General features: G+C 39.7%; 1 protein-coding gene across 1 annotated transcript in view; it reads left to right on the forward strand.

Annotated features, from left to right (window-relative positions):
• LOC108798581 (dynein gamma chain, flagellar outer arm-like) overlaps positions 1-26,585 on the forward strand; it is a 113,473-nt gene that overhangs the window by 60,337 nt on the left and 26,551 nt on the right. The window contains exons 34-42 of the mRNA XM_018570340.1: positions 1,552-1,661; positions 2,198-2,294; positions 5,768-6,025; positions 7,012-7,104; positions 8,485-8,684; positions 11,932-12,046; positions 13,198-13,332; positions 14,816-15,040; positions 22,345-22,413. Coding sequence (XP_018425842.1) covers positions 1,552-1,661; positions 2,198-2,294; positions 5,768-6,025; positions 7,012-7,104; positions 8,485-8,684; positions 11,932-12,046; positions 13,198-13,332; positions 14,816-15,040; positions 22,345-22,413 — 1,302 coding nt within the window. The remainder of the gene's footprint in view (positions 1-1,551; positions 1,662-2,197; positions 2,295-5,767; positions 6,026-7,011; positions 7,105-8,484; positions 8,685-11,931; positions 12,047-13,197; positions 13,333-14,815; positions 15,041-22,344; positions 22,414-26,585) is intronic.

Here is a 26,585-nt window from a genome sequence, read left to right on the forward strand (position 1 = left end):
GGGTGGCGGGGGGGTGGAGTTGTTCTCATTGACTGTAGACATAATTATTTAAAGTAGATCTGTGATGTCATTGAACTTAATCAGTATTAGCAGAAAAATGAAATGTGAATATAGTTGGGTAGCATGAAGAAGATCAATACCAAGACACAATTGTTGTCTTTGGGTGCAATAAATAGATATATGGATGGAGTGCTCTTAATAATTATAAACAGTTGCACCAGAAGTAAGAATAAAATATGATCATTGTCTTTGGATAGTGACAGGTATATATAGATATAGGGAGCTACAGCTCGCGGTATACTGAGACCACCGCAGCCGGGACGGATCCCAACATTACTGTCCAGATCCACCCAGCTGCGTGAGTGACAGCTGGCACTGCCTATCTAGAGGCAGAGCCAGCTGTACCCGCCCCATCTGTTCCTCCAGCCAGAGCTGGAGGATCAGAGCGGGGGGGGATGCCTGCAGAGAGCCGTGAGTGACACTGCTCTCTGAAGGGAGATGATCGAGAAGTGAGCGACGGTATGTGTTCATTGTGTTCACTCACCTCATAGTTCTCCTTTAAGCATATGAATCATGATGACATAAAGTATAAGTAGAAATGTCCGTCGGTGAGATCCTTTTGTAAACACATTGAGTAGATTGTATCAAAGATAAAGACAGAAAAAACTATATGCAAATCATAAAGGAGAACTATGGGGTTAGGGCTTTTCCCCATAGTTCTCCTTAGGGTAACGGGAGGACACAAACTAGCGCCTTCCCGTTACCCTAAGCTCAGTATACCGCGAGCTACAGCTCGCGGTATACTGAGACGCCGCAGCTGAAATGGATCCCGACAATTATGTCTGGATCCGCCCAGCTGCGTGAGTGACAGCTGGCTCTGCCTATCAGTCAGCGCTGGAGGAGCGGGGAGGGGGGAATCCAGCCCCTCCCCTGTCACGGCTCTCTGCCGTGACAGGATCAAGAAGTGAGCGAACGCCGGTATGTGTTTGTTCACTTCCCGATCTACTGAGCCGACCTGTGACAGTCTCATTGTCACAGGTCGGCTAGAACTATGAGGATGAGTGAAAAGCACTCACCTCATAGTTCTCCTTTAGGTTTCCCTGTAGAAATCACACTTAGCCCCAGCACCTGTTCCACCTATTTGTCCACTCTATTTCTCAGTGAGGCCACCCATCACATTACAGGACCAATATGGAGGTTTGGAAGGACAGACTTGTCTAGATTTAACAGCTGGCAAGATTTTGTATAAATTCAGCTGTCTATATCTCTTGTCTGAATTTGGCACAGCATTTTCCTCTTATGTTTTTGTTTAACATATGTCCATTTTTCATTGCCCAAGTTGTCTCTGGTTTACTTTAATATGCTTATTATAATAATTTGGGATCGTGTTCACGCCATACATTGTTTTTCCTTAAAAAGGAATTTTAAATGTGTATAGAGATCTCTGTGCTCTATTTTAGGATGGCACCAATATCATTAACTGTTTACAAAAACTAATAGTAATAATTGTAATTGTTACAAGATGTGTTTAGTATGTGTCTTTATGTTTAGGAAATCCGGAACCGTCACTGGCTTCAAGTAATGTCAGTTACTGGAAGCTCTTTTCCCCTTGAAGCAAATGTCTTTAAAGTGTCCCATCTTCTGGATACCGGACTGTTGAAGTATGTTGAATGTTTTTACCTTAGTCAAAGCATACGTACGATTAAAAAAAAAAAAGAAATAGTTGTGGACTTCTTTGCTATAAACTTCTTTGCTACTTAGTAAACTGTTCAGTGTATGCTGTTCATTAAATATCATTACATCTTTGAACTTTAACATTAACAGCAACCCAGTTACAGCAACTCCGGTTTTAGAAAGTCTGGAACAAACTGATTGTTATCAGAGGGAAAAGATTAAAGTGGATCATCAGGCAAACATTACAAAATACCCTTATTAGTCTAGTTATGCATTCATTAGAACATTATTAAATCTATTTTTAATACATGTAGGATAATCTAAAAATTATCTTAACTTTTCATATTCTCACACATCAAAAAGACATTGAGACTGTTACTGACATCCTAACATTTTAAAGACCCTAAGGAATGAAGGAGTTCTAAGATAATTTTACCTTACCGACAGGCTTCTAAAATAGGCAGATATGATGGACATTACTTATGAATGTACCACTGATCAACATTTTCTCCTTTTGACATAGGTTTAAGGACCAGTTAATTTCCATAGCAAAAGCAGCAAAGAAGGAAATGGATCTGGAGATTAAAATGAGGAAGGTTGAGGAGGAATGGAGTGAGCAGGTACATTGTGAATGTGTCAGAAAAACAAAAGCCAAATCTCCATTGCTAACTATCTTGCTTCTCCAATACCACTACATTTTAAGCATAGGGCAGCAGATAAAAGCTGGCCACATTTAGTTTTTATTTCTTACTAGGCATTTTAAACACTTTAAAGTATGTTTATACTTGGTTATTTTTTTTTAGTTGCTCTAAAGACACCAAACTACAATTTATTTAATGTTCTGTGGTTTTCAACATAACATCTTGATGAAGACAATTTAGCTGACTTTTTGTTTTTCTATCAATGATAAAACGTTTTTTTTCTTCTCTTAAAAAATATATGACGCAGCACAGACTTTTTGTTATCAGATTAAGGTACAGTCAAACATGTTGGAACAGGATGATTACACATGTCTATGAAATCTGCAGACAACCCTAATGCTAACCTCATCATAGGGAAAGAATGGTGATCAGTCAGCACAATCTACTTCTTGCTAGGGGATGATTCAAGATTAACCACTGAGTAGGGATGGGCTCGTGGTTCCAGTCAAACAACAGTTCGACTCAAACAACAGCAGTTCGTGTGTTTGGTGAAGCCCTTGTGAAGCCCTGATTGGGTAAAGCAAAGCACCTAACCACAGGTCAGGTGCAAGACTTTACCCAATCACAGCACAGTGCACTGTGAGAGACACTATTGGGCAAAGTGATGATGACTTTGCCCAATCAGGGCTCACACAGCCAAGTCCTGTCAAGTGCCGGACAAATGTAAATTGTTAGGCAGAGCTAGCTAGCTGTCACTGCTAGCTCCGCCCAATAGTTTATATTTTGCCCACAGCTGTCAGAATGGCATTCTGCGGCGGGAGTTTGTCGCGAGTGGACGGGTCGGTGGGCATCGTGTTTTTTCTTTTTTATTATTTCTATTTCTTTTTTTAAAAATTCTATATTACGTCAATTCTCCGTCGTCATGGACAACGCTGGATGTCGTGATTGACCCTGGATTACATCGGTGGATCAATTATTTTTTTTAACAATAAAGGAATTGTCAAAAGCCTTTGTTGTGTTTTTATTTCAAAGTATTTTTTTCTAAAAGCCTGGACTTTTTATTTACATTTATTTTAACCCTTTACTGAATGAGTAGGGGTACAAGTACCCCTTACTCATTCACAAGGGGGTGCACATCTGAGTGACCCTTTATTAAAGGGGTACCCCGATGTGAATATGCCCCCCTGCCCGCACCCCCACAACCAATGCCCCAGGGCTTGTGGGAAAGAGGCCCTTGTCCCCATCGGCACAGGGACAAGGTGCTTTTCCAGGGACAACCCTGGAAAAGAACCTTGCCAGTGCAGAGGGCATGTGGCCTGGTATGGGGCGGTGCACTCGCTCGTCCCCCCCCCCCCCTTTTCTGCCCTGCCAGGCCTGTGCTCGGATCAAGGGTCTGGTTAGGAATTTTAGGGGGGACCCCATGGTTTTTCCCCCCATTTTGGGGGGTGGAGTTCCTCCTTATAATTCCTACTAGACCTTAAGGGCCTGGTAAGACTTTGAGGGGGTACCCCACACCTTTTTTTCCCCCTTTATTTAAATGGGGCCCCAACCTAACACTCCTACCAGACCTAAATGGTCTGGTCAGGTTCTATACATCGTAGAGATGCGCCACTTTACAGGCAGTTTAAGGGGACCCCCCATACATGATATTTAAAAGGATTTTTTCATTTTTATTGTTTCACGTTAAGCAATGTTAAAATCACTGCTCCTTTTAAAACTGTATTTTTTTAAAGTGTTTTTTTGTCGGGATGCACCGATATATCAACTGCCAAAACATATCGGCAGAAAATGTCACTTTTGGCTAAATGCCGAAAGTGCAATTTTCTGGCCGATATAGCGGTGCATCCATTGTTTCTCTCCTCCCCGCTGGGAGCTGCTCTGTGTACCAGCGGGGAGGAGAGAAACTGTTACAGGAGGCTGAGCGCTGTGAGCGGCTAGCGTCTCTATTCCCTGCACCGCTCAGCCTCGTGTCACAGATCGGGAGAGCGGTGTAGGCGGAGACAGCTTGCAGTGCTGTCACAGGAGGCTGAGCTCCACTCGCTCAGCCTCCTGTGACAGCATGTCAGGAAGGAGAGCGAGCGAGGTACAAAGACTCAGCGATCAGTGATCGCTGAGTGTTTGTAAATAATTGAGGACTGAGTATGTTTACTATATCCTCAATTACGAATGAATGGGAAGTGATCTACATCACCTCCTGTTCATTCAAGATTGGGGTTATAGTAAACATTCTCTGTCCTCAAGTTATGATTGAACAAGAACACTCTGTATAGAGGATTCCTTTTCATTTAAAACAGGGGCTGCAGAAAAAGAGATTGAGGACACAGAGTCCCCCGCCTCTTTTTCCATTTTAAATGGGAAATATCAGGGGTCTAGACCCCCGATATTTCCCCGAGGCCCCTAAAAGTAAAGTAAAAAATATTTAATAAAAATTAATAAATAAAATATAAAAAAAATGTCACAGGAGGCTGAGCTCTCCTCCCGCCCTGCCCAGCCTCCTGTGACAACTGTCAGGATGGAGAGCGGGTACAAGCAGTCAGTGATCGCTGAGTGTTTGTAAATAATTGAGGACAGAGTATGGTTACTATATCCTCAATTATGAATGAATGGGAATGATCTACATTACCTCCTGTTCATTCATGATTGTGATTATAGCAAACATACCATGTCCTCATTTTAATGAATGAACAGGAACACTCAGTATAGAGGATTCCCATTTATTTATAACAGGCGCTGCAGAAAAAGATTTATTAATTTAATACAAATTAATAAATAAAATATAAAAAAATAAAAAGTTGATAAAAAAGAAATAAAATATTAAATTTTTTTGAAAAAGTTAGAATAAAAAACATTTTCGGTTTCGGCCTGACATATTTTTATTTATGTCGGTTTTGAAATTCTCATTTCGGTGCACCTCTAGTTTTTTGCATTGATACATGTCCCCTAGGGCAGTACCCAAATCCCCATACCCTTTTTAGAGCCAATAACTTGCATATAAGCATTAAAAAAGGGGATATTTGATTTTCAGAGTTCTACTCTCAATAGACTTTGATTGAGCTCCAAGTTCGAGTTCAAACTTTTTCCATGTTCTAAAGCTTGAACTCGAACTGAACTCAGGTGTGTTCGGCCCATCACTACTACTGAGGTGGCTCTGTTCCCATAAGAATCCCATATGTTGGTCTGTGATTTTGAAATAAGCATTTTAGGCTACAATATTTTGTCTTTGACTAGCTTCAAAATTATAGATAGATAGGTTCCTTTTTGGAAAGATCAGTGTTATTGAAATCTATTCCAGTCTGTTTGTATAGCCTTGCCTCTTAATTGTTTCACATTATGATGTGCCTACTTGATACGGTGCTGCCCTCCATAGTGCTACCTTCTAGATAGCTCCAATATATAGGTCCCTGCAGTCTTCAGAAGCAACATTGTGCTTATTGTGTATTTCATGCACACAGGTGCTGAGCTTCAAGCCCTACAAAAACAAAGTAGTGTTGGTGAAGGAAGACTCCATGCTGCTATTGGAAGAACTGGAGGATGCTCAAGTACTTCTTGCACAGATGCTGACTTCAAAGGAAATTGATCCACTAAGAGAGGAGGCGACAACTTGGGCAGAGAAGCTGAAAAATGTTGGTGAGGTGTTAGAGCTGTGGATAGAAGTACAAGAGCTTTGGCAACACCTAGAAGAAATATACAATAATCCTACTATAATCCAGGTAAATTAAGTCGTTAGCATGTTTTAAGTAAAATCAGGTCTTCTAGATTTTAGAGGTAATAGATCAATTGTTGTTGCAAAGGTTGGTTCCCACTATCATAGCACATGTTTTGTATAGCATCACAGGACTTTATAATAATAAAGAGAAAAGCCTTCATTTCTGCAGTAGAACAGTTTAGTTATAAACACATCCCAGTCTAAATACTACAGTTCCATGACAACCATTAAGTTTAATTGTTGTTGTTTACCAGATAATGTAAGCATCAGTGGGAGAGGATTTCACACCTTACTAGATAGCTATAGGAGGTGAGGACCCAGCCATGTTACTCAATGTGGGGATCTTGATTACATTTTCTCTAAGAAATGCTACATATTGGGGATGAGCAATTCAAGCTAGAAAAAGGAAACTGAGCACAAAGGTGGAGCTGTTGGCAACAGGCCCGGCGCTACCGCAAGGCAAGTCAGGCGGCCGCCTGAGGGCGTTGCAGGGTGAGGGCGGAAAAAAAATGCACCTTGCCCTGTGTAGGCAAGAATCCTAGCACCGGCCCTGGTTGGCAATAAGAAGCAACCAACCAATCAACTAATCAAGTTTCACCTTTCATTGTATGTACTGATTGCATTGTACAGTGGCTCATTTTCTGTCTTTTAATAATTCTCATTTATGCTTCTGGTATGAGTGTGCTATGTTCCTTCAGAAAATCAATGCACTGTCATCTAACTGCACACTGACCCTGCTGTAATACACCACAAGCGAGTTCCGGCAAGCACTTGCAGAGTCCTGTGGAACTGGAGTGAATCTCATAAAACTTTGGTCCAAGAATAGTCACTTGTGGGTTAAGGTTGATGTTTGAGATTTTATCTTTAGGTTCAGCAGATTTTTAACAGATGGTTTTAATAATACAGCAGATAAAGCTCATATCATTATCTAATGTGTAGTGGCTTTTAGTGTTACCTGACTTTTTTCATTTTTATTTTTTCACTCATCAGGAGCTACCTCAGGATGCAAGAAGATTTGCTAAAGTCAACAGACGATGGAGTCTGATGATGATCTCTGCATACAAAACAAAAAATGTTTTGCAGGTAAACAATTCTATGATAGGAAATTTAAACAGATAATGCACTTATTTGCTTGATGCAATGTTATGCCTGAAATCTATTGCATTCATTTTAAAGCTGCGCTGCAGGAAAACAGCTTAAAGGAGAACTATGGGGTTAGGGCTTTTCCCCATAGTTCTCCTTAGGGTAACGGGAGGACACAAACTAGCGTCCTCCCGTCACCCTAAGCTCAGTATACCGTAAGCTACAGCTCGCGGTATACTGAGACGCCGCAGCTGAAGCGGATCCCGACAGTTATGTCTGGATCCGCCCAGCTGCGTGAGTGACAACTGGCTCTGCCTATCTAGAGGCAGAGCCAGCTGTACCCGCCCCCTCCCCCGTCCGTTCCGCCAGTCAGCGCTGGGGGATTGGAGCGGGGAGGGGGGAATCCAGCCACTCCCCTGTCACGGCAGAGAGCTGTGACAGGATCGAGCAGTGAGTGAACGCCGGTATGTGTTCGCTCACTTCCCGATCTACTAAGCCGACCTGTGACAGTCTCATTGTCACAGGTCGGCTATCACTATGAGGTGAGTGAAAAGCACTCACCTCATAGTTCTCCTTTAACACGAAGATAAAAATACATATAAGGAATACATATATATCTGCCACTAAATTGATATTTCCGTCCATCCAGTTCTAAGATTTACACAGCTATTTCCGACAGCCCCATCTGACAGGGCAGGAGACCTGACTTTTCTTGCTGCAGTAAGTAATACAACTGGGTCTTGCCCACAAAATGTTATTGGACAGTAAAGGAAAAGCAGCACACTGATAAGCTCATTTCTCACTCTGTAACTCTTTAAGAGGTTACATTTACTCTAGTTTTAGGCAAGCCCCCAAATATCAGCATGTAATAGCAGGAATGTGTACCAACACAACCAATATTGGCCAATTTGTATGAACACTCTCTTGAAATGTTGGTTTGGAAAGGCAACAATTTATCAGTATAACTAAATGCAAAAATGGCATGTTGCATGGCTGACTGATAATGTATTTTTTCATGACAGATAGTTCTTCAAAGGACATCTAGATCTAAGAACAAACATTTAATATATTGCAGCTAATCAGTCCTTAGATTTAGTGGCCAAATGTTTTCAGGCTTAGAACATTTTCTGGAGTACAGCAAATACCTGCTGATCTTGCCAGAAATGCAGTTCATGTGAGTTGAACTGAAATTGAAATGTTATTCTCAGGATAGGAAATGTGTTATTTACCAGATGAAAGTAAAGGAAAAAAGTAACTAATGTAGCCACCACATCTAATGTCTGGCAAGAAGCAATAAAATATGAATTATTTAACAATATATAATGCAATGGTTTTACCTGCAGGAACTAATTTGATGTAAACTTTTTATTTTTAACATAGTGCTGCTGCACCGGTGATGTCCCTAAAGAAGTTCTTCTTAGACATTTCTACCAGGAGCTAGAGATCTGTTTCTCCTCTCTCAATTCTTACCTTGGCAGGATGAGACAAGCTTTCTCTCGCTTCTACTTCCTGTCAGATTTGGCACTAGTGTCTGTGCTCAGCCGCCCTTGTGATATTAAATATCTTCAGCATCATTTGAGGTACCATATGTCTTGATGGAAAAAACAAATGTGTGTTGTTTCTCTAAAGCAAAAGCAATATGTACACATTATAATGATATCTTGTGTCATCCTCTTGAAAAACATTTTTAACGCTTTCCTTGCTTTTCATAAGTATTTAGAGTAGTATTAAGGTCGGGGCATTCTCTGCCATCGGCTCCAGTCCCCCCCCACATTTACCTGTCAGCTACGCTCGTCCCCACCGCCGGTTCCGAATCGATCTGTCGTTCCCCGAACTTCCAGGTTGCGGGGAGAGGATATCGATGGCAGAAGAGCCATAGGCTCCTCTGCCATTCAATCAAAGAGAGAAGGGGCATGGCCTGCCGCAGGGCTGAGTGTGTGTATGGACGCACACAGCCACTGCGGGCACGAGCTCGCACAGGTGGCACCCGTACAGGGGGGCGGGGGGAAGATTGCAGCGGGGACCCACTAGAAAACATGGAATTAAAAACTTTTAAGGAAAAACAGAAACAGCCTCCAGCAAAGGTGGGTCTCCTTGTAGGAAATATTTTTTTTAAATGAGGCTTTAACCACTAATATATATAAATTAAAACAAAAATAACATAAAAAAAAGTAAATTAAAATAAAAGTCACATATAAAAAAAGTGAAAAAAAACCCCAAAATGTTTAACTCCCCCACCCCCACGTTTACGCACCTATAAACGTAAATAATATTTCCACTTTTGCAGTCACATTTGAGAAAACTCCACCATATGTCTGTTATGTGTTCCCATTTACACAGCATATCTAAAATATATATTTTTAAATATGTCTTACCTTTTTAGCTGTTTCTTTGAAGCAGGATTATACATAGTGTACTTTAGGCAGCTTCTACTGCCTTGAATAGATGGCACTGTGCAGATAAGGGGACAGACTGAGTGACATTAAAAAAAAAAAAGTACATTAACATAAAATGCCTGAAGATCATTAACTCTTTGTTAAAGCCACACCCTGGGGGAAAATGATAATTTACACATTGCACTGGGTGTGTACATTATCTGGGTGTTATGTACAGAGGACAGCTGCAAAGTATAAAAATCTTGCCTTGCAGCACATCGTCCCCTACACACAGGCAGTGAATAGAGGGAGAGGTGTGACCCAGCTATACAGCACTCTGGTCGTGTCAGCTCCATCTCTTTTCACTATCCTTTATTTAGAAAATGCCTTCTGTTTTGTTATAAAGTGCAAAACATTCTGTGATTGGAAGAGGAGAGGAGGGGGCGGGGATGTGACTATATCATTTGCACATGGTTTCTGCTGGACATAGAAAATAACAAAACTGGTGACCATCAGGAATAGAAACCTGAACAGATAGCTGTATGTGTCATAATTTTATTTTTAGAAGTACAAGGTGATGAGGAAATACTACAATTCCAGCAGTGATGACAATATTAAACATGATTTCCAAGGGTTTTCAGGTCTGATCAGGGAGCACTAGAAGTCTCAGCAGCAATGTCAATAATTCAAGTAATGGCTGTTATCATAGTGAAGGAAAGGAAGAGCTAATAATCTTGTAGTGAATCAACCGTACCACAGTGCAGTACCATCTACTGGTTTTACACTGAGTAAGCTCAGGCTCTTCTTTTGAGCACCTCTAGAAAAGGGACAACTGCTGACATTTGTACTATATAAAGACCCAGCAAAGATATTTGATTTTTTTTACAAAAACTACCATATGTCCTAGATTCATATACAGTATGCATATATTCAAGCACTGTTATAATTTCTTGTGTCACTCTTACCATAAAGCCAAAGTCTGAAAAGCAAGTGTCTGAATCATCTGTGGTACATAAATGTACCATTTATTACTTCAATCATACTTAAAGAGTATGATTCAGAGCCACTGAAGAAGTATTCCGACACAGCATTATGTAGTCTGTGCAAATCAATATCCCACTGCACCCATCATGGTTGTGCATATAAAAAAGTACAAGGAAGGTTATCTAGCATAAGCCTGGCATGTAAAAAATCACCACTACTCTCATGATCCTCAGGTTTTTATAAAATATGCATGTTATCATGGAGATTGCACTATGCTTTGCATTGTAAACCTAGCACAGGTCAGACCTGCAAAGGGGTAAAACTGCATCCTCAAAGTGCCATACACGATGACCTCAGACTCTGTTGCAGTGTTATAATATTCATCTCCCTGGCAAAAATATCAGCCAGAGAAGTAAATGTCTATATTCTCTGTTGTACATGACTCCTGTGCTCCTTGGTTGTCATTCCTTCATAGAGGGAAATGTAGGAAAGTTGTATTCTGGCAATGTGTAATCGGTACAAATAACCCAAAACTCTTCTGGGGGTTTAGTTGGTTAGACTCCACCAAGCAGGGAGTGCAGAGATCTAAGTAGGTGGGACAAAGAAGGTTCTTAGTACTTTCACTTGTGTTCCTATTAGGATAAATGGGAAGCTCATTAGTTTGCAGTGATTAACACAAGTCTGGTAAACAAATGTTTTATATTAAATAAAGGATGTTGTGTAGAAGTCAATGAATCCAAAAGGGTATAAAAAGGTCAAATCTTGTTAGCTCTTGACTCTGTGTAATCCAAAGTACTTATAGAATTAACTGAGGAATGTCTGTCAATCAGTCTCATCATGAGGATTTACTTTGTTATCCTATTAATCATCTAAATCATTCCTGTCCAACTGGTGGCCCATTGTCCAGGTAGCATTTTTAAGGCCTCAACTGTCTTCCAGTTTTGTTACTTATGTAATTCTATTTACAAATCATTTTATCATCTATCTATCTATTCTATCTATGTATCTATCTATCTATCTATCTATCTGTCTGTCTGTCTGTCTGTCTGTCTGTCTGTCTGTCTGTCTGTCTGTCTGTCTGTCTGTCTATCTATCTATCTATCTATCTATCTATCTATCTATCTATCTATCTATCTATCTATCTATCTGTCTGTCTGTCTGTCTGTCTGTCTGTCTATCTATCTATCTATCTATCTATCTATCTATCTATCTATCTATCTATCTATCGATCTCTCTAATTCTTAAATTGGAATCATATATGGTATCTGAAAGCTGCCTAGAGTCTTTTAGAAAGTGAAATACTTTTCACAGCGTAAAGCAATGTGCATGAAAAACATGTATATCACAGTGAACAGTATATTGGTATGTAGCATTTAATAGGGCTGACATGGATTTGTGGCATTATATTATTTTTATATTAAACACAATTTATTTTCTGTGTTTTGTTTATTAATAAATAATTGTACAGGTCATTGTTTGGTGGCATTGCCTCTATAGAGGTGGAGGAAGTTGAGGAAGAAGAAAGTGTGAGCTCTGAGGAAGAGGCAGCTGAGGAGCCAGGTCCCATTCTTGACTTCCTTAGTGTGAGATCTGGAAATGAAGGATGGTTGTCTTTGGGACAGCGAAGTACAACACATGTCACTGATACTGAAAGTTTTTTTCAAAGATCTCTAAAATCTGTAAGTACTTTCTATAGGATGTGCAGACACTTCTAGGAATCCATCTGAGCCAGAACACAGAAACAAAGGGTGATGTTTAAATACAAATATGTGAAAATATAAAAGCTTAGTGTGTAATAATATATTACGGTAAAAAAAAAATACATATGCATAAAGTCGTCATTGCTTGCCTGGGTTGATTAGCCAACACTGGCTATATAAAGGTATTTAAATGTTATTAATGGAATGATGTGTGCAAGTGAATTAATTCAGTAAGCACCTCATTCAATTAGAATTATTAATAGCCAATATAAATATTTACTATATGTTTATTTATATAACAATACATTTAAATGTATTGTTATATATAAAAAATATTTATATAGCAGTTGTATTTTGTGATATTATAAGATTATGATTTTATTTTAATTATAATGTATTGCACAGGCATATTTGTTTTGTATAGTGCTGCATGTGTATTTATATTGGCTCTGTTGGTGAATTGAATTCATTTTGGTTCTTGAGCTTTTAGTTTGGTAATGTATTACTATTATTATTATATTATTATTATTATTACAGTAAACTCCCACTTATCCGGTACCCATGGGGATTAATAGATGCCAGATAACTGTAGTTTCTGGTTGCTTGAGTGCTGGATAATGGGGGGTTTACTGTATTTCTGCAATAGTGAGGGACATTTGTGTGTATATCATTTTCTCTGTAAGCTTACACATACTAGAATTTTTTCATTTCTATAAATGTTTCCCTCAGGCAGGTTTATCTCATGAAAGGAATCAACCAGTTATGTATAAGGAGCTAAGTAAGAAAATAAATGCAGTTTCAGTCACAGGACAAGCTGGTGAATGTCTACAACTGGATGAACAGGTAACCGTGACATATCTATCACAGGTCATTTATACTAGTGTGTTGTAACCCTGAAACCAGTTTTTCTGCATTTTTCATGAATGATCTGTTGTGTGCATGCTAAAAATTGCTAAAGTCTTCTTACTATTTGTCGAACAATTGTGTTAAATGAATATGTTCATGATGGCTTCTTTTCCCTTTTGAATCTGTAGGTTCCCATTGCCTCTAGTTTAGGAGCTTGGCTCAGTAAACTTCACAGTAATGTGCGTACTTCACTGAACAACAGAATCTTCAAAGTAATTGAAGACATTAATCAAGGAGTGGCTATAGATGAATGGGCACAGAAGGTACTAGAGATGAATGATTCATGCCATGTAGAGCCTGATAATATTAAACACACCTGTAATTAGAAACCAGGACCGTACGGCAGGGTGTTTTATTCTATGAACCAGGTGGGAATTGTGAACTCTGATTGGCCCCTCAGTGATCTTCTTGCAGGATAAGATGAGCTTATTTACCTCATCTAATGACAGCAGTTTAGTAAGACAATCTATGCAAGTACCATTATAATTTTTATAGCTGACATTTAATCATGTAACTCTTACTTTCATGAAAAAGTGCTGCAATCTATTGAGTCCACACATTCAAAGAGAGAAAAATTAATTTTAAAAAATCTAAACACATATTTTTTTTAATGTGCGGTTATGGATGAGCTGTTTAGAGCTCTAAATATACCCTTGTAACAATTTTGACAGCTTCTGAAGTGAAGCTGGAAAGGCTACTTATATGCATAACAGCAAAATCTCCTAAAGAATAATCTGTTTTAAGACCATTGACTCATGCCCTACTACACCCCTACTACTGACAGCCATAACATGTTTATGTGGAGGAGTAGTCAAATGCATATTTTAAATTCTTCTAGGTCAGTAACACATAAACCATTATTTTATTTTTCATTAAAAGTTACATAGTTTTCTTTTCAGATTACTTTATGTTTATTATTACTTTATGTTTATGTGAAGTGTTTATGTGAAGTGTAGATGCAAATAGTACTTCTTTATTAAGCGACTCCTCCATGGGGAATTGCAGAAAACTTTATAGATGTAGAAGTGTTCCCTTATTACCCCATGGCAGAGTCTCTTAATAAAGAAGTACTATTTGCTTCTACACTTCACATAAATATAAAGCAATCATAAAATAGAGCTGAGATACATACACATTAAATAGTGCATTAAATGAAATAAAGTTCTTTAGTAGAACCTCTGGCAATTACCCTAAATTGGATTACTTTACTGCATTATAATATGGAAACACTCGGCATGGTGGATCCACTCTTGACTTGCATCACTGGTCCTAGGTTTGAGGAGCATCAAGAACCTGGAATTTGCCTTTTGCCCCATGTTTGAATAGGTTGTCTTTGGGTGGTACGGCTTCTTTCCAGAATGTAAAAATGTATTCCTAGATTCATGGGTTTCATCACAAATTAACCACTGGTTTTCTCTTGCAATTAAAACTTTCCCTACTGTGTCCACATGTGCATTATCATAGCAGGGTCATTAGACTATAAGCTTCTTCAAAGGCATGGACTGATAATGGTTAAATGTAGAGATTTCCAGAAAAATATGTCAGTGCTATATAAATTAGTAACATGAATAAACTAAAAAAAACTTTTTACATGTAGATTTAAAAAAAAGTTAGTAATAATGAATATAAAATAATAAATTGACAACCAAAATGTACACAGTTGAAATAATACTATGCTTGAGAACATAATGTGCCACCTTACCAGTAGGGATATCATCTTGACAATATTATGCTTTTTTTTTCCAGTATCCTACTCAAGTGGTAGTACTTGGTCTGCTTTACCTGTGGACCAGAGACTTTGAAACATCTGTCTCTGAGTTTAGACAAGATCGGAAGGCACAATCTCGACTCTTTAAAAAATATTCCACATTGGCACTGAAGCTTTCCACTATCGCTTCAAGAGGGCACTGGAAGAATATGGAAGAGCCAGTATCCCAAGCTCAGAGGCTGAAGCTGGAAAATATAATCATGGTATATTAAAACATTAATGAGTTGTTGTTATTATTATTATTATTATTGATTTATATAGCACCAACAGTGCGCAGCACTTTACAAAATAGAAGGAGACAGTACAGTTACAATACAGTTCAATACAGGAGGGTTAGGAGGGCCATACACGTGAGAGTTCACAATTTAATAGGAGGGGCAAGTGATGCAAAAGGTAATCATTGTGTGGGATGAGTTAATGGAAGAAGTAAAAGGACACTTATTATGCTGAGCTGTGATAGGCGTCCCTTAAGAGATGAGTTTTCAAGGATCGCCTAAAGGTGGACAGAGTTAGTGTTTAAATCCCTGAAGTGATGCAAAAGGTAATAATTGTGTGGGATTGTTAGGGTTGTGGTGTGGGCCCGAATTGACGAGGAGGACCTCCCTTGCAACCCCGTCTGACGACCACTGGGGTTGAAGACAGTGTGCTCAGCAGGGGGTGCACGGGTGTCGGGTGCAGAGTAGTCGACCGTGCTTGATCGCGCTTTAATCCAATCGGGAAGTCAGGAGACAGGCCGGGTCAATAACAGGCGGGCAATCGAAGTACAAAGGGTTAATCCAAAAGGAGCGTCAAGAAGCAAGCCGTGTCGATAACAAGTTGGCAGCAAGGTACAGAGGCTAATCCAATGGGAACGTCAGGGAGGAAAGCCAGTTCAACAAGTTCAGGAGACAGGAGCAAGGTAATGACATCCAACACTGGCTGAAGATCACTCAGCACTGAATGAGCGTCCTGTGGTGCTTTATATAGGCCGGGGACCCGTTCCTGCGCATGCGCCGGCCCGTATCAGCGCGATGATGTCACGCCGCGCGGGGCGGATCCCGCCGGGCCTTCTGGCGTCTGCGTCTGCGCAGCCTTGTTGTGCCGGCGGACGCCCTCTCCGTGTGCGTCCCCGCACAGGAGCTTGGACCGGGACTCGGCATGTCCCATGGACCGGGACCCGACATGGCCCACGGACCGGGACCCGACAGGGATGAGTTAATGGAAGAAGTAAAAGGACAGTTATTATGCTGAGCTGGGATAGGCTTCCCTTAAGAGATGAGTTTCCAAGGATCGCCTAAAGGTGGACAGAGTTAGTGTTTAAACCCCTAAAGTACTTGACCATCTGAAAAGCAGAGGTAGGAGAGGAGCTCTTTTAGCCAGAGGTTAGCACAAAGGTTATATGTAGATAGCCAACATATGCCTTTTGAGTGAGCAATGCTGTTTACAAAATGCTTGTGCAACATACAATTAATAGGAGGAATATACGCATAACATGATTATCCAAGGAAAAGTGGCAAACTTTCATGAAGGTCATGCTGTCATGTTTTTCAGCATATCAAGAGCCAACATCTCTTTATGCAACCCTTGTTTTATTAATGGTCCTCCCCATTAAAGCCCAACTCCAGCACCCAATGATAAATTTGTTTGCACTTGTGTCCTCATTGGCAAAGGTATTGATGGTAAATCCCTCCAATGGGGACAATGCAACAAAACACTATTTCTTTATACAATGTGGAAGGGTTGTAGTCTTTTATCAGGTTATTTTTACAACTGCCCATGTCTTTCTGTCCCAGTGAGAACTGCTCCTCTGAATTCTTGTTGTGTAGTCACAGAGACAGGAAGTGAGGTCTATCCTCCCCAATGCTTCTATTGACAAGATATTTATTTATAAACATTGAGCTACGTGTTGTGAAAAGATGCCCCTACGAACATATTCATCAACACACATAAGGGTACATAATGATTTTGTCGGCAGAGGGGAAGTAAAATAAAAGTTTCCGCATAGTTTAGTGAATGAGATGAATTTTGCTTGCACATGATTGGGTATTCTTTGCAATGAAATTTCTCCATATTCACCAAGGTAAGGGAAACTTCCCTTGCAAAGTGCAAATTCCCTTGAAAGTGAACTGCCTATTTGACTTTAGTAAATTAACCCAATGGCTTTAACACCATGATGGTGTGCCATATATCTTTATATTTTCTTTAGGAATCTAAAATAGTTTTTAAATCTGCCAAACAAATCTCATTATGTTATGACAGATGCTGATTTTGTTGACATCTTTTACTATCCTTTCTGTTAGTAAATTCTTCCCAAAAAAAAAAGCATGATTAATGTGAACCATCTGTTCAAAATGGTGCCACATCTCTCTGAAATATCATATGTGAATTTTCACTCGGCGCTGCTGCTTTTCACACTAGTTTCTCTTGTCAGTACATCTACCACATTTCCAGTAAACTGACCAGATGCTTACAAAAATGATGGCTGGGACAAGATCTAAACATGTTAGTTAAGGTTGTGGCATTCTGATTCTGTCCTTATGCTTTCAAGAGATCTTACTATTTTCTGTGTAGTACAGGGAAAGATTTTTTCAGCAGGTTGGAAAACCTATAAGTGCAGTAATAAGCACTTCATGTGCTTATGCATCTCAGTAGGTAATGGCCCAACTGTCTTTTGCTGTGCTTGGCATTGTTGTTTTACTAGCATATATTAAGGTGTGTACATCTTTGCTGAGACTGGCCAGAGATCTTATCCAATGCTAAGAGATGCACGCAGGGTTCAGCTACAAGTACCTGTGGTAGGATCCCAAATGCCATTCGGGTCTAGGAGATTCAGCTTTAGTATTAAAGGAGAACTATGTGGTGAGTGATTTTCACTCACCTCATAGTTCCAGCCGACCTGTGACAATGAAACTGTCACAGGTCGGCTCAGTAGATCGGGAAGTGAGCGAACACATATCGGCGTTCGCTCACTTCTCGATCCTGTCACTGCAGAGAGCCGTGACAGGGGAGTGACTGGATTCCCCCCTACCCTGTCCGATCCTCCAATGCTGACTGGCGGAACGGACGGGGGAGGGGGCGGGGACAGCTGGCTCTGCCTCTAGTTGAGGTCTACCTGTGATGCCAATTACAGGCCTCTCTCATCTTTTTAAGTGGGGGAACTTGCACAATTGGTGGCTGACTAAATACTTTTTTGCCCCACTGTATGAAAATAAAAGCATTGCACAACTATGGGAGTATGTTATGTTTACTGTTTAGTTGGAAGATTAGGAGTCATTTTGGAGCAAGGGTGAAAGGGTGGGTGAAGGACACGACCATTGGGGGAAGTAAAGGGAAAGTGCATGTTGTCTGGCGCAGGAGGGGAAACAACCTCAAATCGAAGGGTCACAGCATTGGAGAGCTAGAAGATGTAAAAAGATCATAACTATCCCAAAAGTGTGTCGCAAAGAATTAACCACATGTTTAATCGTATAAAGTGCTTAGGATCAACAGGTTTGTTTTCTTGCACAAAAGACATAACAAAACATTTTCAACTGTATATTTAACAGACCATAATGGACTACTTCATAGAAGTTCATTGTTAGAGTTTACACACACTTTATCTACACCACTGTTTGCACGTATTCAAAATCTATGTATGTAACAATGGTCACATCTGGCTGGACTGCGCCATTTCATTTATTTTTTCTTCTCTAGCAAGTACTGTATCTCCGTGATGTCATGGATACGTTTTTTTCACACAAAGTCCGAGAAGTTGTCGATTTTGATTTCAGAAAAGCTACTCGTTTTTATCTTAAAGACAACAGTAAGTAGCTCTGTACATAAATAATCCTTTATAAAGTAAATTGTTAGAATATTGCACAAACAATGTACATAAAAAGGGAATGAAATGTTGTGCTATGAAAAGTATTGCTATGGAGGGTGACTTTAGGTAAAGTCTAAAAGCAGTGGACATAGGATTATTGTGTTTTGGTGCAGATAATTTGGCACATAAATTATCAGTTAAATAGGTACGGTGACTTTTCAGTTTTTGGAACTTACTAGGTTAAGGGTTAGGTGTTAGGTTTAGGGTCAGAGCTGGGGCATAGCTATAATTTAAAGGGTTCTTCTAGGAAAATGTTGATGCCGGCCCTCATCCCTGCTACGAGTGAAGCAATATTCAGGAGGTCAACTTGCATAAGTGGGCATAAGTACATTTTCTTATTTATGGCTATGCAGCTTAAGTTTAACAGACATATCATGCCCTGTGTTAAATTGTTTTTAATTACTTAGTTGGGTGAATAGCAAAAATCAGCAGGAGACATCCTTTATGGAGTTATCACTACTACTTTGCAGTGAACTATCATTGCAGAACATTCAGAGAGGCATTATGTGGGCAGCCAGGCAACAAGGGAGTAAGATCCTCACCTTATCGAATTGCTAAAATGCTACAGAAGTGTGATAAGTATATGAAGGATGCCTCTATATATTCACCAGCAACAAGTGCAAACAATAGTGAGGTGGATAGACCCAAAATCCTAATTTTCCCCCTTACACCCAATGTCTTCCTTGTGGGCTGCTGTGGCTGATAGACCAAATGGGTCAAAGGTTATGGGATGATGTTTAATGGTAGGGGGAGGAATAGGTTAGGTGTTAGCCTTAGTTTGCCTCTTAACGGCTCATTTTCTGAGATAGGTTAGGTGTCAGGGGTTCATTTTAGGGGTTGGGTTAAGAATTATGTTTTTGGATTAGGTTAACTGTCTAGGTTAGGATTTAACTGTTAGAACCCTTTCACCCGTCTGTGTTTGGTGTGTTTTTGGTGCAGTACATCAAAAAAACTTTGCTGCATCTTTGGTGTACCTTTTATCAATTGATAGGGCTAAAATTAATAAATGGGAAAAAACACATAAAATGGGTCTAAAACCGAGAGGTTTGAATGTAGATTTAGGGGGCAGGTTAAGGGTAAACCATTCATTTTAAGGTGTAAAGAAAGTGTAAGGTTAGAGTAATGGAGATGTTAAGTGTAAGTGTCCCAATCGGTGCTAGGGGTAGGTGATAGTTCGTGAAATTTAGATTTTGGACACCCAAATGCCCCAGACCTAAATATTTTGAACCACGTTCCTGTGTTGGTGTATATCTGGCAATTCCATTAGCAAAACATTGTTGTTAAAACATGTATTTTAAAATAATAACAATGTTTCAATTACAGATGGTTCACTAAGGCATGAGCTGAAAATACTGGATGCTCAGTATGTTTATGGCTGTGAATTTTATGGAGCAACAACCCCTTTTATTATGAATCCTGTAACAGAGAAATGTTTCCTTAAAATATCCCAGGTAAATGCTATAGTTGCTTTGACAAGCTCTTACAGTATGTGCATCAATACTTTGACCACACTTCATTCTAGGGGCTTTTACCTTTGGCTTGCTGAGTAGGATATATATTAATAATGAGGCCAAATATGTCTTTCTAATTTGCATCTTTTATGTCACCTTTATGTGTTTCTTTTATATCCTTTGTTTGTCTCCTCTTTTACCTATTCTAAATTCTCTTGTAGTATGCTAAAAATATATACCGTATATCTATCCATAATGAAATGTTCTTATTTTTTCATATATAAAACACTGATCAATATGTTACAAGCGTTTCGTCCTGGCTGTTACATATATCAGAATTAAAATGATCATGATGATGAAATAAATATGTAAATGTTTATATATCTTACTTGTTTATATATCTTACTTGAAATATCTTATAATGTTATTTATTATATTAGTCCATATTTAGATTAAGGAAAAATAGCACAATTCTATATATGCAAAAAGAAGATTGTACATTTTTTCATTCGTGTTTTTATAATTTTTTTTTTAGACTACAGTACAGTAGTCTGACCAACTTGAAAAATTTAATTCTACAATATTTTCAAACAAATAGCTGGAAATGGAAGTTTCCGCCTCTATTAATTCACACAATAACAATATTTTTACACATGCGTTGCAATAACAAATATTAGCAGAACATTCTGACATTTTGGCTGCTTTGTTCCTTTAATTGATATGTAAATTAATGCAGTGGAAAAGTGCCCCAAGTTAAGTCATGTATAAAGCATGTTCTGAAAGGACATTGATAAATGATCCCTATTGTCAGCTAGCTTGTAGCTGCGTAGTGAGAAAACACTACATTTTGGTTTTTTTTATCCTGAAGATACATACATGACAGCAGGGGGCTTAGCTATATTTTAAATGTAATTTATTTAACAAGTGAAATGGTAATTGTTCAAACTGATTCTTTTATCATAGACAGTTTACCAATGTAATATTTATTACAGGCCATATATCTGATGAATGCACAAAGAAGGATTTTCTATGTTTCATCGTATATTCCCATTAAACAGTATAGAATATTTACTTATTTAGGATCATAATTCACAGAGAACTGGTGTGTAACAAAGCCAAAACCACCAACCACGATTCACCTATTAGTAGCTTAATGGTTGCTATGAATTACATTCTCAAACATTTCATCCCCACACAGCTACCTCCTCATGTATCACTTCTCCCTCCCTTTTTAGATTGTAAGCCATCAGGGGCAGGGCCCTCCTTACCATCTTGTCTTGAATTGTATTGTGAGTTTAATGCGCGCAAACTGTTGGCGCTATATAAATCCTGTATTATTATAATAATTACTCTTTCTTCTTTGCTGCTATATATAATTAGGGATGCACCAATACCATTTTTTCCAGACTGAGTACCGATACTTTTCCTCAAGTACTCACCAATACCAATTATGATTCCTTTATTATAGTGTCTTGTGACAGCTTTTCTAAACCAATACAGACTAAAGATTTTAGGACAGTGGTGGAGTGCCAGGGCTCGGTCGCAGCTGTGACCCTGGTAGTTCTGCCACTGACTCCAAGCTTTAGAGGGACTACAAATATCAGCAATACATTATACAGCAAAGCAGAATAATATCATCAGCTGTAGAGGACTAATGGAGGACTATAAATCCCAGCAATAAATTATGCAGCAATGCAGAATACCACAAGCTTTAGAGAACTTCAAATCCCAGTAAAGTAGCTGTGGTGTTCAGGTGCAGTTTTGCTGCACCATACCTGTACATACTCTGTGCTGCTGCTCTGTTGCGGGGTGACAGCCTGATGTCTTGTGCAGAAGGTCTCAGGAGGGGGAACTGTGATGTGCAGAGGGTCTCAGGAGGGGGAGATGTGCAGAGGGTCTCAGGAGGGGAGATGTGGCAGAAGCCTTGTAAACAGGTGCCTTGTGGTCCCCAAGAAGGCTGTTGTGTGGTCCCCAGCAAGCACTGGTATTGGGTTTTGGTATCGGAGCATATGCACAAGTACAAGTACTCGTGCAAATGCTCAGTATCGGCATCGATACTGGTATTGGTATCGGTGCATCACCATACATAATGATACTAAATAAGCCTGTGAGTAGTTATTTCCTTAATGCACAGCTTGGAGATCTTCTGGTATTAGACTCTATTAAAATAGATGTGTTGTGAACTGTGTGCTTCTCTCTTAATTATTTGCTACAGATTTTACAGCAGAGGAATGGAGTGGCCCTCCAAGGTGATCATGGAGTTGGTAAAACCGAAACAGTAAAGGTATGTGCTAGTCTCATGTGATAAATAATATACTTTTCATAACAAAATCAAGTAGTTGTTACAGATGGACAAAATTAAAATAGAGAAGAACTCCAGGCAAGCAGCATAATATATAGATGGAATGCATATATGAGAGCTGTTTACCTACCAAAGGATTTCATTTTTATTTCCATCCAGTCTGGAGATCGACACAACTCTGCCCTAAAGCACAGCCCTTTCTAGCAGGGGAGGGTAACTGACCTTGCTCTACTGCAGTTTCACTTTCACATTCAGGTCCCTTTCCCACCCCCACCCTGTGACTGGACACTGAAAGAAGAAGCAGTACATTGATGAGCTCATCTCTGTGTCACCTTGCTTTCTCCTATTAGCATGTTCTTTGCTCTGCAGCACACCTGGCTGGCTCATTGTGCTAATTCTCCTTTCCCTTGCCTGAGCTCCGCTATGAAAAGAATGAGGCTGACAACAAGTCAACATCAGGTTCTTGCACTAAAAACATTTTTTAATGATATATTAATTATGCACAGCAGCATTAATTGTTGTCTTTTATAGTTCACCATTAAGTCATTGGTTCTATTTTCCCATTGTTTGGGGATTCATTTATGGGTGAAATTAAGACCACATGCACCTCATTGAAGATCTTATGATGTTCCTGTCCAAGGAAGCTCAATACTTCTTAAATGTTGAATTTTGCATGATAAATACATTGAGGGGAATTTATCAAAACTGGAGCAGAGAGAATCTGGAGCAGTTGTGCATGGCAACCAATCAGCTTCTCTCTTTCATTTTCAAATCTCAACTGAACAAACTGAGACGCTGATTGGTTGCCATAGGCAACTGCTCCAGATTCTTCTGCTCCAGTTTTGATAAATTCCCCACATTATGCTAACAATGACATGGGGGGAATTTATCAAAACTGGAGCATAAAGAAACTGGAACAGTTGCCCAGTTTAATCAAGCCTGGCTGAGATGGTGGTCAGTATACTTAGTATATTTATTTTTTACTTTCTACAAATAACTTTTTTTTTTTTTTTTTTAAGGGCCTGTCTTACGTATTGGGAAATTTTGTTTTTCTCTTCACGTGTTCTCCAACAACAGACTTATCTGCGCTTGGGAGAGTTTTGAATGGAACTGCTCTGGTAGGTTTAGATTTGTACTGAGAAAATGTTAATTTGTCAGTAGACAAAACCTGCTGTACAATGCAAACTCATGCTCAGTGACCTTACTACTTTTTATAACTAGAATTTCAACCCTGCATGTAAGTATTCTTTGAACCAAAAATTTTCCCACTGGGGACACAGATGAAAAAAAGCCAAGCAGAGGATCTAACATTTCCCTTCTCTATTCAAAACTTAAAGGAAGAGTTTTTGGGTGGAGTTTGACTTTTCTACTTTAACCACTTGAGTAACAGAGTGTATATTACCAGGTTGGTTTTCAGTTTTCAGTTCTATGATAGCTTGAGTGACAATGACTTAGTCATGCAATACCAGTGACATACTGTACCTCTTGTTCCGGGTGAGGTATTCCCCAGCACGCCCCGCCAGATGTAGCCCCACCCCCACCCCTTCTCCAAGTTAGTGTAAAGGAGAAAGGGAGGAGCCTTCATGCCCCTCACTTGCTAGTCAATGCTGAGGCTTCGAGATCTTTTGAATGGACAGCTTGGACCAATTACGCTTTGCCATTGGTCCAAGCCATCCACAGAGCTCACGCTTCTAACAAGTAGAGGCTGTGACAGCTCTGGCTTCAATAGTTAGGTTACACAAGCAGTGGGGAAGCCTGCTGCCGTGTAACCTAACTACCTGTCAAAAGCTGGGAGGATTTCCCTGCTGTGTAACCTGATAAATGCCGCACTGAATGGAGAAAAAACTGTCAGCTTCAGACTTGAATCTGACAGCTTTTTCCTCCATAATTCTAGGTGAGGCTCTGCCTCACCTGCCTCCCCCTGACCGCACATCTTTGTGCAATACTATACCTATATTTTTTTAAGCAGATAGCACATTCTTTTGGTGGTATGTAAAAAAAAATTGGGCTTTTTATTTTTCACTATAAAAAAAAAAAGGCTGAACATTTTTAAAAAGGGTTTCCCTTATTTTCTCTTATAAAACATAACAAATGCCAGGACAGTACAAGATCCCCCCAAATGGTCCCTTTTTGGAAAGAAGACATCACAAGGTGATCTGATTTTTTGCCACAATTTTTTGGGAATGAAGAAACATGCTGGTGTTAAAGTGGTTAAACAACGAATTCTGACTAGATACAGTGCCTCATTAAATGTACAGGTCATACACTGAGGGAGGAGGGTGTAAATGGGTTAATGCCTAGGTCACATACAGTGGGAGGATGGACATGAGGGGCTTAAGGTGCAGGGGGGCAGGGCTAGAGTGACGTTCATAAACATCGCTCCAAAAAAACATTTCCATCTACTGCCTCCCCCTGACCGCACATCTTTGTGCAATACTATACCTATATTTTTTTAAGCAGATAGCACATTCTTTTGGTGGTATGTAAAAAAAAATTGGGCTTTTTATTTTTCACTATAAAAAAAAAAGGCTGAACATTTTTAAAAAGGGTTTCCCTTATTTTCTCTTATAAAACATAACAAATGCCAGGACCGTACAAGATCCCCCCAAATGGTCCCTTTTTGGAAAGAAGACATCTCAAGGTGATCTGATTTTTTGCCACAATTTTTTGGGAATGAAGAAACATGCTGGTGTTAAAGTGGTTAAACAACGAATTCTGACTAGATACAGTGCCTCATTAAATGTACAGGTCATACACAGAGGGAGGAGGGTGTAAATGGGTTAATGCCTAGGTCACATACAGTGGGAGGATGGACATGAGGGGCTTAAGGTGCAGGTGTGCAGGGCTAGAGTGACGTTCATAAACATCGCTCCAAAAAAACATTTCCATCTCCCCACCTTATATTTCCCAATAGGGCAGCAGGGAGGGAGTAAAGTACAACTTTGAGCTCCTGCATGACAGTCTAAATTTCCAAACTTCCAAACATAGAGTTACTGAAGTTCCAAATCCAGTTACTATGTGATGCACAAGCCTCATAAAGTCACTCACTGAGCCAAATCCTCCTTCATTTGTGCCTCAGATGCTTCTCCTCCCAAACACTACATCTTATACTGGGAGGGTTTCAGAAGCAGTGGCAGTGCTGTTAATCCAGAAAGCAGTGTGGTCAGGTGACGATTGACAAGCTACAGACTTCTAAATTAGCAGGGACAATGTTGATAGCTACACCACTTGCAACATTTTTTATCTCACTGTAGAACAAACAGTTATAACCTACATAAGCATGGCAACACTGCAGTGAATTCAAGAGCAGTGCAGCATCAGTGTCACACTATCACAGGAAGGTGAATTTGGTGGCCTTAACTGGCAGGATCAACAGTTGTTTTTTTTACTTTGCAGGTGAAATTAGAAAAAGCTGTTTGTGCTACAGCACATGTTTTTTAGTTCTGCTATTATATACACTGCGTGGCCAGATTATTATGACCACCCCATCAGTACTTCGTTGGGCCACGAGATGACTCCACGAGATGACTTCGTTGGGCCGCCTTGTGACTCCACGAGAATTTATAGAGTTCACAGGGGAGAAATATGACATACTGCAAATATCCATATCTATTCAGTCACTGGGTAAACATACACATAGAGCACTATTTTGCATCTGTCTTTGTTCACAATCTGAGAAGAGGTTATATTACAGGCTCAGTATTAGAAAATGGTTTAGTAACAATTACATAGTTTGGTTTAAAAAAAGAGACATGTCCATTACTTTAAAAACAAATAAATGAAAACAGTGTATACTCAGAGCCCTAAACCTGCAGTTAATGCACAGGAAAGTAAAAAGCCCTTCTAAGGCTGGGCACACACCTTACAACCATCGCAACACTTTTGTCTTGCGATGGTTGTGAGGTAATTAAAAAAACATACGATCTGCCTATCTTGGACAGGCAGATCGTACTTGCAATGATGGCAAGCCCGCCCCGCTGAGTGGCGGGCTTCCGATGACCACAATGCCAAACGGGCAGTGTGCGCTTGCGCACACCTGCCCGTCCGGCTTTTGTCTTACGAACATGCTACACACCCGCAGAAAATCGTACGAATTTCGGCGGGTCTTCGAACATGTTCGTAAGATAAAAGTCGTGCGACCTTACAGTAGTAGA

This window comes from Nanorana parkeri, unplaced genomic scaffold, assembly GCF_000935625.1.
Source record: "Nanorana parkeri isolate BGI_ZX_2015 unplaced genomic scaffold, ASM93562v1 scaffold1511, whole genome shotgun sequence".
NCBI classification, from domain to species: Eukaryota; Metazoa; Chordata; class Amphibia; order Anura; family Dicroglossidae; genus Nanorana; species Nanorana parkeri.